The sequence below is a fragment of the Procambarus clarkii genome, chromosome 6, assembly GCF_040958095.1.
Source record: "Procambarus clarkii isolate CNS0578487 chromosome 6, FALCON_Pclarkii_2.0, whole genome shotgun sequence".
Lineage (NCBI taxonomy): Eukaryota > Metazoa > Arthropoda > Malacostraca > Decapoda > Cambaridae > Procambarus > Procambarus clarkii.
This window is the reverse complement of record NC_091155.1, coordinates 21,117,844-21,134,862: the sequence shown is the minus strand read 5'-3', so window position 1 is coordinate 21,134,862 and position 17,019 is coordinate 21,117,844. Positions and strand designations below refer to the sequence as shown.

Here is a 17,019-nt window from a genome sequence, read left to right as displayed (position 1 = left end):
TGATTAGTAAGAATTTAAAACAAAAGGATCAATGCATAAATGTTCGTAATAAGGCAAATCGGACACTTGGATTTATTAATCGCAGCGTTAGTAACAAGACACCTGGTGTGGTTCTCAAGCTATATCTTGCTCTAGTTAGGCCCCATTTAGATTATGCAGTTCAGTTTTGGTCGCCATATTATAGAATGGATATAAATTCACTTGAACGTGTCCAGCGTAGGATGACTAAGTTAATTCCCCAAATTAGAAATCTTTCATATGAAGAAAGATTAACAAAGCTTAAGTTGCATTCACTGGAAAGGCGAAGAGTTAGGGGTGACATGATAGAGGTTTACAAGTGGATGAATGGACATAACCGGGGGGATATTAATAGGGTATTAAAAGTATCAACACAGGACAGAACACGAAACAATGGATATAAATTGGATAAGTTTAGATTTAGGAAAGACTTGGGTAAATACTGGTTCAGTAACAGGGTTGTTGATTTGTGGAACCAATTGCCGCGTAACATTGTGGAGGTGGGGTCCCTCGATTGTTTCAAGCACGGGTTGGACAAGTATATGAGTGGGATTGGGTGGTTATAGAATAGGAGCTGCCTCGTATGGGCCAATAGGCCTTCTGCAGTTACCTTTGTTCTTATGTTCTTATGTTGTTTACTAGGATTTCTCTGGCGATGGTTTGGTTATGGGAAGAGATTATATGTTCCTTAATGGAGCCCTGTTGTTTATGCATCGTTAAACGCCTAGAAAGAGATGTTGTTGTCTTGCCTATATACTGGGTTTTTTGGAGCTTACAGTCCCCAAGTGGGCATTTGAAGGCATAGACGACGTTAGTCTCTTTTAAAGGATACAACTGACGATTTACTATAAAACCAGAAAAACGGCCAGCCGTTTTTGTTTTTTTTCCGAGTTTCCGAGTTTCCATGAGAAACTCTCCAGACACGAAACAGAACGCTTTAAAAGAGACTAACGTCGTCTATGCCTTCAAATGCCCACTTGGGGACTGTAAGCTCCAAAAAACCCAGTATATAGGCAAGACAACAACATCTCTTTCTAGGCGTTTAACGATGCATAAACAACAGGGCTCCATTAAGGAACATATAATCTCTTCCCATAACCAAACCATCGCCAGAGAAATCCTAGTAAACAACACAGAAATCATCGATAGATACAGCGATAGCAGGCGGCTTGACGTTTGCGAGGCACTACACATCAAGAAGTCAACACCAGCAATCAACAGCCAATTATTGCACAACTATATTCTACCCACCTCAAGACTCCGCTCCAATATAGAAGCATCAAGAAATATGGACCAATAGGCTTTCTACAAACACTTCTATTCAATACCCATTGTTTCTGTTCTGTCTTGTGTTGATACTTTTAATACCCTATTAATATCCTCTAGTGTTCTGTCTTGTGTTAATGCCACATCATCCTTCCCACCTCACTCAAATGTAATGCCACATCACCCTTCCCACCTCACTCAAATGTAGATATAAAATGAGGGAAACGCAAGTTCTAATCAGTTGTGTATTTGTGAAGTCTTTGAAAATGTAATAAGTTTTACGAAACGCGCCCGTGTCGCGTCAGACTAGAAATAAAAATGAATTTTGGAGAAGTGATTTTTTATTTACCTCCAACAGTGAAGCGTAATGTACGAAAGATTGAGAAAATTCGTGTTAGAATTATTAATCTTACTTTTTCGGTCATATTTAATAATATATATATATATATATATATATATATATATATATATATATATATATATATATATATATATATATATATATATTTATATATATATATATATATATATATTTGTATATTTTGGTAGCAGTCTTTCCTGTAGACATATATTATTAAATATGACCGAAAAAGTAAGATTAATAATTCTAACACGAATTTTCTCAATCTTTCGTACATTACGCTTCACTGTTGGAGGTAAATCAAAAATCAATTCTCCAAAATTCATTTTTATTTCTAGTCTGACGCAACACGGGCGCGTTTTGTAAAACTTATTACATTTTCAAAGACTTTAGTTCACAAATACACAACTGAATAGAACTTACGTATCTCCGATTTTATATCTACATTTGAGTGAGGTGGAAGGGGTGATGTGACATTAACACAAGACAGAACAAAGTGTGGTATTAATAGGGTATTAATTTCATCAACACAAGACAGAACAAGAGTATTAATAGGGTATTAATTTCATCAACACAAGACAGAACACGAAACAATGGATATTGAATAGAAGTGTTTGTAGAAAGCCTATTGGTCCATATTTCTTGATGCTTCTATATTGGAGCGGAGTCTTGAGGTGGGTTGAATATAGTTGTGCAATAATTGGCTGTTGATTGCTGGTGTTGACTTCTTGATGTGTAGTGCCTCGCAAACGTCAAGCCGCCTGCTATCGCTGTATCTATCGATGATAAACAACACAGAAATCATCTCTTTTAAAGCGTTCTGTTTTGTGTCTGGAGAGTTTCTCATGAGTAGGCTACTCATGAGTTAGCCTACTCATGAGAAACTCTCCAGACACAAAACAGAACGCTTTAAAAGAGACTAACGTCGTCTATGCCTTCAAATGCCCACTTGGGGACTGTAAGCTCCAAAAAACCCAGTATATAGGCAAGACAACATCTCTTTCTAGGCGTTTAACGATGCATAAGCAACAGGGCTCCATTAAGGAACATATAATCTCTTCCCATAACCAAACCATCGCCAGAGAAATCCTAGTAAACAACACAGAAATCATCGATAGATACAGCGATTGCAGGCGGCTTGACGTTTGCGAGGCACTACACATCAAGAAATCAACACCAGCAATCAACAGCCAATTATTGCACAACCATATTCTACCCACCTCAAGACTCCGCTCCAATATAGAAGCATCAAGAAATATGGACCAATAGGCTTTCTACAAACACTTCTATTCAATACCCATTGTTTCTGTTCTGTCTTGTGTTGATACTTTTAATACCCTATTAATATCCCCTCTTGTTCTGTCTTGTGTTAATGCCACATCACCCCTCCCACCTCACTCAAATGTAGATATAAAATCAGAGATACGTAAGTTCTAATCAGCTGTGTATTTGTGAAGTCTTTGAAAATGTAATAAGTTTTACGAAACGCGCCCGTGTCGCGTCAGACTAGAAATAAAAATGAATTTTGGAGAAGTGATTTTTGATTTACCTCCAACAGCGAAGCGTAATGTACGAAAGATTGAGAAAATTCGTGTTAGAATTATTAATCTTACTTTTTCGGTCATATTTAATAATATATGTCTACAGGAAAGACTGCTACCAAAATATACTAATATATATATATATATATATATATATATATATATATATATATATATATATATATATATATATATATATATATATATATATATTTATATATATATATATATATATATATATATATTTATATATATATATATATATATGTCGTACCTAATAGCCAGAACGCACTTCTCAGCCTACTATGCAAGGCCCGATTTGCCTAATAAGCCAAGTTTTCATGAATTAATTGTTTTTCGACTACCTAACCTACCTAACCTAACCTAACCTAACTTTTTCGGCTACCTAACCAAACCTAACCTATAAAGATAGGTTAGGTTAGGTAGGGTTGGTTAGGTTCGGTCATATATCTACGTTAATTTTAACTCCAATAAAAAATAATGACCTCATACATAATGAAATGGGTAGCTTTATCATTTCATAAGAAAAAAATTAGAAAAAATATATTAATTCAGGAAAACTTGGCTTATTGGGCAAATCGGGCCTTGAATAGTGGGCCAAAAAGTGAGTTCTGGCTACTAGGTACGACATATATATATATATATTTATATATATATATATATTTATATATATATATATATTTATATATATATATATGCGAACAAGCCTGAATGGTCCCCAGGACTATATGCGAATGAAAACTCACACCCCAGAAGTGACTCGAACCCATACTCCCAGAAGCAACGCAACTGGTAACTACAGGGCGCCTTAATCCGCTTGACCATCACGGCCGTCAAAAGGATGTGATAGCCGAGGCTATTTGAGCCACTTCCCCGACGGCAACTCGGATGGTAATCTTGGGCATAGCATTTCACCAAATCACCTCATTCTTTGGGGCACACGTGAGGAACACAAATGCGAACAAGCCTGAATGGTCCCCAGGACTATATGCGAATGAAAACTCACACCCCAGAAGTGACTCGAACCCATACTCCCAGAAGCAACGCAACTGGTAACTACAGGGCGCCTTAATCCGCTTGACCATCACGGCCGTCAAAAGGAAGTGATAGCCGAGGCTATTTGAGCCACTTCCCCGACGGCAACTCGGATGGTAATCTTGGGCATAGCATTTCACCAAATCACCTCATTCTTTGGGGCACACGTGAGGAACACAAATGCGAACAAGCCTGAATGGTCCCCAGGACTATATGCGAATGAAAACTCACACCCCAGAAGTGACTCGAACCCATACTCCCAGAAGCAACGCAACTGGTAACTACAGGGCGCCTTAATCCGCTTGACCATCACGGCCGTCAAAAGGAAGTGATAGCCGAGGCTATTTGAGCCACTTCCCCGACGGCAACTCGGATGGTAATCTTGGGCATAGCATTTCACCAAATCACCTCATTCTTTGGGGCACACGTGAGGAACACAAATGCGAACAAGCCTGAATGGTCCCCAGGACTATATGCGATGGTCAAGCGGATTAAGGCGCCCTGTAGTTACCAGTTGCGTTGCTTCTGGGAGTATGGGTTGTAGTGTCCTTCGTTACCCTTTGGAACTTAGTTTGGTTAAAAGCAAAGGTCAACAAACTGATCGAAACTGTGAACGCCAAGAAATCCGGACTCCACCTGCCAAAGATCATTGGGGAATATAAACCTGGATATGCGTATGGAAATGTCAAGACGCACAAGCCTGGAAACCCACTTCGGCCAATCATTAGCCAGATACCCACACCCACGTACAGATTGGCGAAGCGACTCAACGGCCTGCTGACTCCTTATGTTCCTTGCGCCTTCAGCCTGAAGTCTCCAAAGGAATTTGTGGACTTACTGCGGGGCGCACGGGCCACAGGGATAAGAGCCTCGTTGGACGTAGAATCGCTGTTTACCAACGTACCTGTGGACAAGACAATCGGAATGATAGCCGACAGAGTGTATCGTGATCCAGCCTGTACTCCTCTTGACATGCCAGAAAGTATTCTGAGGAAACTACTCCAAGCTTGTACTAAAGAGGCACCCTTCTTGAGCCCGGATGGGCACATGTATAAGCAAGTAGATGGGGTCGCTATGGGTTCTCCCCTAGGTGTCCTGTTTGCAAACTTCTACATGGGTACCATCGAGCAAAAAGTCTTAGTCGACATGAACTTGAAACCGGCCATATACTGCAGGTATGTCGACGACATTTTTACACAGGTACCTGATGTCAGACATCTGCAGGAGCTGAAGGAGGCATTTGAGCAGAGTTCCGTGCTGCGTTTCACTTACGAGACGGAAAAGGATGGGAAGCTGCCTTTTCTAGATGTAACAGTCATGGAAAAGGGCGGAGGTTTCCACACTGCAGTCTACACAAAGGAAACAAACATAGGAATGTGCCTAAATGCCAACAGCGACTGCCCCGACAGGTACAAGAGGAGTGTTGTTAACGCATACGTCGACCGTGCTCTCAGCCACAGCTCAGAATGGAAGCAAGTCGACGAAGAACTCTGTAGGGTAAGGCAGGTTCTAGTCAATAACGGCTTCTCCAATGGTTTCATCGAAGACATCATAAGAAGGAAAGTGAAAAGCCATGCAACCTCCGAAGAGACAACTAACACAACACCTATACCCCCTATTAGACTATTTTACAGGAACTTCTTTTCCACAGCTCATAAAACAGAGGAAAGGGTCCTGAAAGATATTGTTAATAGAAACGTTATCCCTACAGACAAAAATCAGAGGATACAACTGACGATTTACTATAAAACCAGAAAAACGGCCAGCCTACTCATGAGAAACTCTCCAGACACGAAACAGAACGCTTTAAAAGAGACTAACGTCGTCTATGCCTTCAAATGCCCACTTGGGGACTGTAAGCTCCAAAAAACCCAGTATATAGGCAAGACAACAACATCTCTTTCTAGGCGTTTAACGATGCATAAACAACAGGGCTCCATTAAGGAACATATAATCTCTTCCCATAACCAAACCATCGCCAGAGAAATCCTAGTAAACAACACAGAAATCATCGATAGATACAGCGATAGCAGGCGGCTCGACGTTTGCGAGGCACTACACATCAAGAAGTCAACACCAGCAATCAACAGCCAATTATTGCACAACTATATTCTACCCACCTCAAGACTCCGCTCCAATATAGAAGCATCAAGAAATATGGACCAATAGGCTTTCTACAAACACTTCTATTCAATATCCATTGTTTCGTGTTCTGTCTTGTGTTGATACTTTTAATACCCTATTAATATCCTCTAATGCCACATCATCCTTCCCACCTTACTCAAATGTAATGCCACATCACCCTTCCCACCTCACTCAAATGTAGATATATATATATATATATATATATATATATGTCGTACCTAATAGCCAGAACGCACTTCTCAGCCTACTATTCAAGGCCCGATTTGCCTAATAAGCCAAGTTTTCATGAATTAATGTTTTTTCGTCTACCTAACCTACCTAACCTAACCTAACCTAGCTTTTTTTGGCTACCTAACCTAACCTTACCTATAAATATAGGTTAGGTTAGGTTAGGTAGGGTTGGTTAGGTTCGGTCATATATCTACGTTAATTTTAACACCAATAAAAAAAAATTGACCTCGTACAAAGAGAAAAGGGTTGCTTTATCACTTCATAAGAAAAAAATTATAGTAAATATATTAATTCAGGAAAACTTGGCTTATTAGGCAAATCGGGCCTTGAATAGTAGGCTGAGAAGTGAGTTCTGGCTACTAGGTACGACATATATATATATATATATATATATATATATATATATATATATGTCGTACCTAATAGCCAGAACGCACTTGTCAGCCTACTATGCAAGGCCAAATTTGCCTAATAAGCCAAGTTTTCCTGAATTAATATATTTTCTCTAATTTTTTTCTTATGAAAAGATAAAGCTACCCGTTTCATTATGTATGAGGTCAATTTTTTTTTATTTTAGTTAAAATCAACGTAGATATATTACCGAACCTAACCAACCCTACCTAACCTAACCTAACCTATCTTTATAGGTTAGGTAGCCGAAAAAGTTAGGTTAGGTTAGGTTAGGTAGGTTAGGTCGTCGAAAAACAATTAATTCATGAAAACTTGGCTTATTAGGCAAATCGGGCCTTGCATAGTAGGCCAAAAAGTGCGTTCTGGCTACTAGGTACGACATATATATATATATATATATATATATATATATATATATATATATATATATATATATATATGTCGTACCTAGTAGCCAGAACGCACTTCTCAGCCTACTATGCAAGGCCCGATTTGCCTAATAAGCCAAGTTTTCATGAATTATTATATTTTCTCTAATTTTTTTCTTATGAAAAGATAAAGCTACCCATTTCATTATGTATGAGGTCAATTATTTTGTATTGGAGTTAAAATTAACGTAGATATATGACCGAACCTAACCAACCCTACCTAACCTAACCTAACCTATCTTTATAATGTAGGTTAGGTTAGGTAGCCAAAAAAGTTAGGTTAGGTTAGGTAGGTTAGGTAGTTGAAAAATAAATAATTCATGAAAACTTGGCTTATTAGGCAAATCGGGCCTTGCATAGTAGGCTGAGAAGTGCGTTCTGGCTACTAGGTACGACATATATATATATATATATATATATATATATATATATATATATATATATATATATATATATATATATATATATATATATATATATATTATATGTGTGTGTGTGTGTCGTACCTAGTAGCCAAAACGCACTTCTCGGCCTACTATGCAAGGCCCAATTTGCCAAATAGGCCGAGTGATTTTCATTATTTTTAAAAATATTTTTCCAATTGGTTTATTTGAAATATTATTATCATATTAGTGGCACCTCGACTTACGATAATTTCGAGTTACGATGTACATTTCATCGAAAAATGCGACTCGACATCCGATGGTGTCGTTGACTTCCGATATTTGTTGGTACATGTTCGGGTCGACTGAGCTCGTGGTTCCCGGTCACGCGGTCTGACCTGCCTCAGTTTACTACAGCTGCCCGCTTAGTGACGATCGCACCTATAAGAAATTCCGCGTTTGTGGTGATTTTTTGCAATTTGAATATTAAAGTAATTATTATATAGCACACCATGAGTCCCAGGAAAGTCAGTGATAAGGCTCAACATATGAGATCCCATGTAAGAATGACCATAGAGCAGAAACAAAGAGATCATTTGTAAATATGAAGATGGTGTGCGGGTTGTTGAACTGGCTAAGCAGTACAACAAATCTCAGTCAACGATATCCACCATACTAGCTAAGAAAAAGGACATTATGGGTGCTAATGTTATCTTGAGATTGTTTTGGGGCTTTTTTAGTGTCTCCGCGGCCCGGTCCTCGACCAGGCCTCCACCCCCAGGAAGCAGCCCGTGACAGCTGACTAACACCCAGGTACCTATTTTACTGCTAGGTAACAGGGGCATAGGGTGAAAGAAACTCTGCCCATTGTTTCTTGCCGGCGCCTGGGATTGAACCCAGGACCACAGGATCACAAGTCCAGCGTGCTGTCCGCTCGGCCGACCGGCTCCCATCAATGTGATGCAATGTGATGCATCATTACAGACAAATGTTAAAACGAAGGGAAAAAGAAATGTCTCTTGATAAATTTGTAGTGAGAAAAACAAGCACTGAACCACAACCAGGTCCTAGTGGTATTCAGGCAAAACGTAGGAAAGTACCCCAGAGAAAACATCACTGCCTGATGTGATAATGTAAGGGGACTCCCCTTCCAAACAGTAACAACTCTCCTCCCCCCTCATCACCATCTTCCATATGCCATCAAGAGCCCTCCATAAAGGTAAGATAAACTTAGGTAGATATATATATATATATATATATATATATATATATATATATATATATATGCGAACAAGCCTGAATGGTCCTCAGGACAATATGCAACTGAAAACTCACACCCCAGAAGTGACTCGAACCCATACTCCCAGAAGCAACGCAACTGGTATGTACAAGACGCCTTAATCCACTTGACCATCACGACCGGACATAATGAGGTGATAGCCGAGGCTATTTGAACCACCCCACCGCCGGCACTCGGATAGTAATCTTGGGCATAGCATTTTACCAATGCTATTGCCGGCGGTGGGGTGGTTCAAATAGCCTCGGCTATCACCTCATTATGTCCGGTCGTGATGGTCAAGTGGATTAAGGCGTCTTGTACATACCAGTTGCGTTGCTTCTGGGAGTATGGGTTCGAGTCACTTCTGGGGTGTGAGTTTTCAGTTATATATATATATATATATATATATATATAGGAACTACAAATATCTATAAATTAATATCTCAAATCACATATACAGGAAGAGGAGGACGAGCTACAGCAGGCAGCCACCAAGATCCAGGCAGCATTTCGAGGCTTCAAAACAAGACAAGATTTGAAGCAATCCCAACATTCAGGAAAAATAAACATAGAAGGAATTGACCTCAATGACCCTGAACTACATGAAGCAGCCATCAAAATCCAGTCTTCATTCAGAGGTTTCAAAACAAGACAAGATTTGAAGGGATCTCAGTCTTCAGGATTAGAAAACGTTGAAGGAATTGACCTCAATGACCCTGAACTACAAGAAGCAGCCATAAAAATCCAGTCTTCATTCAGAGGTTTCAAAACAAGACAAGATTTGAAGGGATCTCAGCCTTCAGGATTAGAAAACGTTGAAGGAATTGATCTCCATAACCCTGAACTACAAGTAGCAGCCATAAAAATCCAGTCTTCTTTCAGAGGTTTCAAAACACGACAACATTTGAAGGGATCTCAGTCTTCAGGATTAGAAATCGTTGAAGGAATTGACATCAATGACCTTGAACTACAAGAAGCAGCCATAAAAATCCAGTCTTCATTCAGAGGTTTCAAAACAAGACAAGATTTGAAGAGATCCCAACATTCAGAAATAGAAAACATTGAAGGAATTGATCTCAATGACCCAGAACTACAAGAAGCAGCCATAAAAATCCAGTCTTCATTCAGAGGTTTCAAAACAAGGCAAGATTTGAAGGAATCTCAGCCTTCAGGATTAGAAAACATTGAAGGAATTGACCTCAATGACCCTGAACTACAAGAAGCAGCCATCAAAATCCAGTCTTCATTCAGAGGTTTCAAAACAAGACAAGATTTGAAGGAATCTCAGCCTTCAGGATTAGAAAACGTTGAAGGAATTGACCTCAATGACCCTGAACTACAAGAAGCAGCCATAAAAATCCAGTCTTCATTCAGAGGTTTTAAAACAAGACAAGATTTGAAGGGATCCCAACATTCAGAAATAGAAAACATTGAAGGAATTGATCTCAATGACCCTGAACTACAAGAAGCAGCCATAAAAATCCAGTCTTCATTCAGAGGTTTCAAAACAAGACAAGATTTGAAGGGATCTCAGCCTTCAGGATTAGAAAACGTTGAAGGAATTGACCTCAATGACCCTGAACTACAAGAAGCAGCCATCAAAATCCAGTCTTCATTCAGAGGTTTCAAAACAAGACAAGATTTGAAGGGATCCCAACATTCAGAAATAGAAAACATTGAAGGAATTGATCTCAATGACCCTGAACTACAAGAAGCAGCCATCAAAATCCAGTCTTCATTCAGAGGTTTCAAAACAAGGCAAGATTTGAAGGAATCTCAGCCTTCAGGATTAGAAAACATTGAAGGAATTAACCTCAATGACCAAGAACTACAAGAAGCAGCCATAAAAATCCAGTCTTCATTCAGAGGTTTCAAAACAAGGCAAGATTTGAAGGGATCTCAGCCTTCAGGATTAGAAAACGTTGAAGGAATTGACCTCAATGACCCTAAACTACAAGAAGCAGCCATCAAAATCCAGTCTTCATTCAGAGGTTTCAAAACAAGACAAGATTTGAAGGGATCTCAGCCTTCAGGATTAGAAAACGTTGAAGGAATTGACCTCAATGACCCTGAACTACAAGAAGCAGCCATCAAAATCCAGTCTTCATTCAGAGGTTTCAAAACAAGACAAGATTTGAAGGGATCCCAACATTCAGAAATAGAAAACATTGAAGGAATTGATCTCAATGACCCTGAACTACAAGAAGCAGCCATCAAAATCCAGTCTTCATTCAGAGGTTTCAAAACAAGGCAAGATTTGAAGGAATCTCAGCCTTCAGGATTAGAAAACATTGAAGGAATTAACCTCAATGACCCAGAACTACAAGAAGCAGCCATAAAAATCCAGTCTTCATTCAGAGGTTTCAAAACAAGACAAGATTTGAAGGGATCTCAGCCTTCAGGATTAGAAAACGTTGAAGGAATTGACCTCAATGACCCTGAACTACAAGAAGCAGCCATCAAAATCCAGTCTTCATTCAAAGGTTTCAAAACAAGACAAGATTTGAAGGGATCCCAACATTCAGAAATAGAAAACATTGAAGGAATTGATCTCAATGACCCTGAACTACAAGAAGCAGCCATAAAAATCCAGTCTTCATTCAGAGGTTTCAAAACAAGACAAGATTTGAAGGGATCCCAACATTCAGAAATAGAAAACATTGAAGGAATTGATCTCAATGACCCTGAACTACAAGAAGCAGCCATAAAAATCCAGTCTTCATTCAGAGGTTTCAAAACAAGACAAGATTTGAAGGGATCTCAGCCTTCAGGATTAGAAAACGTTGAAGGAATTGACCTTAATGACCCTGAACTACAAGAAGCAGCCATAAAAATCCAGTCTTCATTCAGAGGTTTCAAAACAAGACAAGATTTGAAGGGATCTCAGCCTTCAGGATTAGAAAACGTTGAAGGAATTGACCTCAATGACCCTGAACTACAACAAGCAGCCATCAAAATCCAGTCTTCATTCAAAGGTTTCAAAACAAGACAAGATTTGAAGGGATCCCAACATTCAGAAATAGAAAACATTGAAGGAATTGATCTCAATGACCCTGAACTACAAGAAGCAGCCATAAAAATCCAGTCTTCATTCAGAGGTTTCAAAACAAGACAAGATTTGAAGGGATCCCAACATTCAGAAATAGAAAACATTGAAGGAATTGATCTCAATGACCCTGAACTACAAGAAGCAGCCATAAAAATCCAGTCTTCATTCAGAGGTTTCAAAACAAGACAAGATTTGAAGGGATCCCAACATTCAGAAATAGAAAACATTGAAGGAATTGATCTCAATGACCCTGAACTACAAGAAGCAGCCATAAAAATCCAGTCTTCATTCAGAGGTTTCAAAACAAGACAAGATTTGAAGGAATCTCAGTCTTCAGGATTAGAACACGTTGAAGGAATTGACCTCAATGACCCTGAACTACAAGAAGCAGCCATCAAAATCCAATCTTCATTCAGAGGTTTCAAAACAAGACAAGATTTGAAGCAATCCCAACATTCAGAAATAGAAAACATTGAAGGAATTGATCTCAATGACCCTGAACTACAAGAAGCAGCCATAAAAATCCAGTCTTCATTCAGAGGTTTCAAAACAAGACAAGATTTGAAGGGATCCCAACATTCAGAAATAGAAAACATTGAAGGAATTGATCTCAATGACCCTGAACTACAAGAAGCAGCCATAAAAATCCAGTCTTCATTCAGAGGTTTCAAAACAAGGCAAGATTTGAAGGGATCCCAACATTCAGAAATAGAAAACATTGAAGGAATTGATCTCAATGACCCTGAACTACAAGAAGCCGCCATAAAAATCCAGTCTTCATTCAGAGGTTTCAAAACAAGACAAGATTTGAAGGAATCTCAGCCTTCAGGATTAGAAAACGTTGAAGAAATTGACCTCAATGACCCTGAACTACAAGAAGCTGCCATAAAAATCCAGTCTTCATTCAGAGGTTTCAAAACAAGACAAGATTTGAAGGGATCCCAACATTCAGAAATAGAAAACATTGAAGGAATTGATCTCAATGACCCTGAACTACAAGAAGCAGCCATAAAAATCCAGTCTTCATTCAGAGGTTTCAAAACAAGACAAGATTTGAAGGGCTCTCAGTCTTCAGGATTAGAAAACGTTGAAGTAATTGACCTCAATGACCCTGAACTACAAGAAGCTGCCATAAAAATCCAGTCTTCATTCAGAGGTTTCAAAACAAGACAAGATTTGAAGGGATCCCAACATTCAGAAATAGAAAACATTGAAGGAATTGATCTCAATGACCCTGAACTACAAGAAGCAGCCATAAAAATCCAGTCTTCATTCAGAGGTTTCAAAACAAGACAAGATTTGAAGGGCTCTCAGTCTTCAGGATTAGAAAACGTTGAAGGAATTGACCTCAATGACCCTGAACTACAAGAAGCAGCTATCAAAATCCAGTCTTCATTTAGAGGTTTCAAAAGAAGTCAAGTTTTGAAGGAATCATGTCTTTCAGAAATAAAAAACATCGAAGAAATGGACCTTAGTGACTCTGAACTACAATTAGCTGCTTTAAAAATTCAATCTGCATATAGAGGTTTCAAAACCAGGACAAATTTGAAGAGTTCACAGTTTAAAGTAAATGAAGAGATAGACCTTAATGATCCAGGACTACAAGCAGCCGCAACGTTAATTCAGTCATGCTATCGTAGTTTCAAAACCAGACAAAATTTACGAGAAAATCCTCTAGATGTTACACATACTCATGTAGACAGTCCTGCAACAGATGTTCATTCATTAGTGAATGGTTCTGAAACATGCAAGGAAAGTACACTGCAGCACCTAAGTGGAGAGAAGATAATGAGGGTGTCTGCAGAAGACGTGCGAGCAGCCACCATAATACAAGCCGTCTTTCGTGGATATCGCGCAAGAAACAGTCCTCACAGTGAAACTGCAACAGTTCAGAAACCAGGTGTCCGAATGACTATTCCCAATGAAGAAGTAGCTATTAAAAAATCCCAAACTACGCAAGATACAAATGGATATGATGACAGTGAAGAAAATACACTTTGTTTAGAAGAGGCAGCAAGAAAAATACAATCTGTGTATAGAGGTCATTCTGTCAGAAGAAAACAGAAGCACATTGCACAAAATGAAATAAAAAATAGTGAAATAAAATATAATAAATCAAAGGAAAATGAAAGTAGGAAAATCTTTGTTGAACCAGAAATAATTATTACTTGTGTAGATATGAATACGAATACCTTCCCGGAGATAGATGAGGAGACCAGCAAGTTGGGTGTGGCGGAGGATGGAGATAGAGACAATTCGAGCATCTCCACACTAGATACCAATCTATGTTCTCAGAAAGGTTCTGAATTAACAGTACCAGTTGATGCTGAAGAATGGAATCGTGCAGCAACCAGGATTCAGAGTGTGTTTAGAGGATATCAGACCAGACGACAAGTCAATAATCTTCCTAGAAATAGAAACAAACACAGAGCAGCGACAAAAATACAAGCAGGTTTCCGAGGTTATAAAGCACGGAAAATCCTTAAGAAACCTTCGTGCAAGTCGTGGTGTCCCAGCACAGCAGGTGGGAGGGAGCGATACCAGGAGGATGCTGAGGGTGTGGACATGAGCGACCCACTGCTACTGAGGGCGGTGGTGAAGATCCAGGCCGCTCTCCGTGGTCACCTGACCAGGAAGGCGCTCAGGACGACAACTTCACAACCTCACCATGAGGGAGCATCTTAAGAGCCTCACCATGAGGGAGCACCTTAAGTGCCCCACCATCAGGGAGCATCTTAAGAGCCTTACCATTAGGGTGAGGATTACCTCTTGGTCTTTGTTCCATTAGCTTCTACATTTTTGCTCCATTACCTCGTTCATTGTCCCTTACCTTTTACCTGTTCTTTGTTCATTACCTCTTATTTGTTCCATTACATTGTCCTTTATTTATTACTTTGTTATCTCTTGCTCTTTTTTACATTGCCTCTTGTTCTTTTTTACATTGCCTCTTGTTCTTTATTCCATTACCTCTTGTTTTTATTGCATTAAATATTGTTCTTTGTTCCATTTTCTCTTTATTCCACTACCACAAACATATTTCTTGTTCCGTTACCTATTATTTGCTCTATGTTCCATCAACTCTTACTTGTTCTTAGTTCTATTTCGTTGTGAGTTCGAATGTATAACATTGCTCTCTGTCTTAATGTTTGCCATGTTCTTGCCCCTGCTGCTTGGCCGGCCATGTGGTCACTCTGAACACAGGCAAGGAAGCGAGGTCACTATAAACTGGAACAAGGCAGCGAGGTCACTATAAACTGGAACAAGGCAGCGAGGTCACTATAAACTGGAACAAGGCGGCGAGGTCACTATAAACTGGAACAAGGCGGCGAGGTCACTATAAACTGGAACAAGGAGGCGAGGTCACTATAAACTGGAACAAGGAGGCGAGGTCACTATAAACTGGAACAAGGCGGCGAGGTCACTATAAACTGGAACAAGGAGGCGAGGTCATTATAAACTGGAACAAGGCAGCGAGGTCACTATAAACTGGAACAAGGAAGCGAGGTCACTATAAACTGGTACAAGGAGGCGAAGTCACTATAAACTAGAACAAGGAAGCGAGGTCACTATAAACTGAAACAAGGCGGCGAGGTTACTATTAACAGAGGCAAGGAAGCGAGGTCATTATTTACAGAGGCAAGGAAGCGAGGTCACTATGAACAGGAACAAGGAAGCCTGTGGAATACATGTCCTTCTTGTACTAATTGGCTCGGTCAATAACGACGCAGTAAAAACACTTGTGTTACTGCAATCAAATTTTATATACTTACAAGCAAATAATTTGCACATTTATGTATGACACTTAGCAGGCTATCTTGTATAGAGCACTTACTATTTATAATGTTCGTGTATAAAGGAAATTGCTCGAATAAAGAAATCTTCATTCAAAATGTTATATTTATTCAGTAAAAATACAAATTTACAAAAAAAAAATTGACTAATGCCTATTTTTACATGTTATATATGTACATGTGTTAATTGTCAACGTGTACAAATATAACAGATCAACAGTGGTATATAATACTGTAACTCAACTGGGAGGAGTGATTGGGTGCTACATTTTAGCTGTTTGCCCCTTTTCACCCAGCAGTAACTGTGGACCTGGTTGTAAACCATGTTGGCTGGTGTTTTACGAAAAACTAGTAGTTTGGCTAATGCATATATTTTCAGTAGATTATGGTAAATATACATGACTTTCTTGTTAACAGAACTACATCCAAACACACACATACACAGGCACAGATGGGGTCAAAGAGCTAATGCTCGATCCTGCAGCCACAAATAGGTGAACTAAATAAATAAATATACAGTATATCGGAAGGGAGTATCACCTCTGGCTGGAAGAAGGGGACCCTTAGCCTCGGATAACAGCACACAACACATTAGATCGGATTTTAGGTCCCCTTCAATACAATTTCAATGTTCTTTTATTATACTGTCCAATTCCTTTTGTGTTTTGTTGTTCTTTATTAGATATTTAAAGGTTACAAGTTGTACATAGGTTAATACAATGAGTAAAAGGGAGTTAAATTCATCATAACATCCTTACGTTTAATTGTTCATAACACAACTCTTCATAACATCCTTACTAGATTTACCTATGCCCCGAATTTCACTGATCCTGATCTACTTAGTATACTCTGTGTGGGAATTGTTTAATATTTCTGACTCTGAAATAAAACACACCCTTATTTCACATAAGAAACTAACTAGCCACTAGGAAGCTGTTGTTTTTTTTGTGGGGTAGTGGACTGTACAGTATCTATTCTCTGTGTTCCCTAAGTGGCTCAGTTTTCAGTGATCCAACAAGAATGGTGCTGCCTTTCATTAATCTGTGTGAATGAAAAAATC

At 39.0% G+C, this 17,019-nt stretch overlaps 1 protein-coding gene across 1 annotated transcript in view; it reads left to right on the top strand.

Annotated features, from left to right (window-relative positions):
- Nucleotides 1-15,610, top strand: part of LOC123753570 (titin homolog) — a 71,157-nt gene extending 55,547 nt beyond the window's left edge. The window contains exons 6-8 of the mRNA XM_069310844.1: nt 9,580-10,618; nt 10,742-14,923; nt 15,370-15,610. Of these exons, the coding sequence (XP_069166945.1) occupies nt 9,580-10,618; nt 10,742-14,853 (5,151 nt within the window). The 3' untranslated portion in view covers nt 14,854-14,923; nt 15,370-15,610. The remainder of the gene's footprint in view (nt 1-9,579; nt 10,619-10,741; nt 14,924-15,369) is intronic.
- Nucleotides 15,611-17,019: the final 1,409 nt, after the last annotated feature.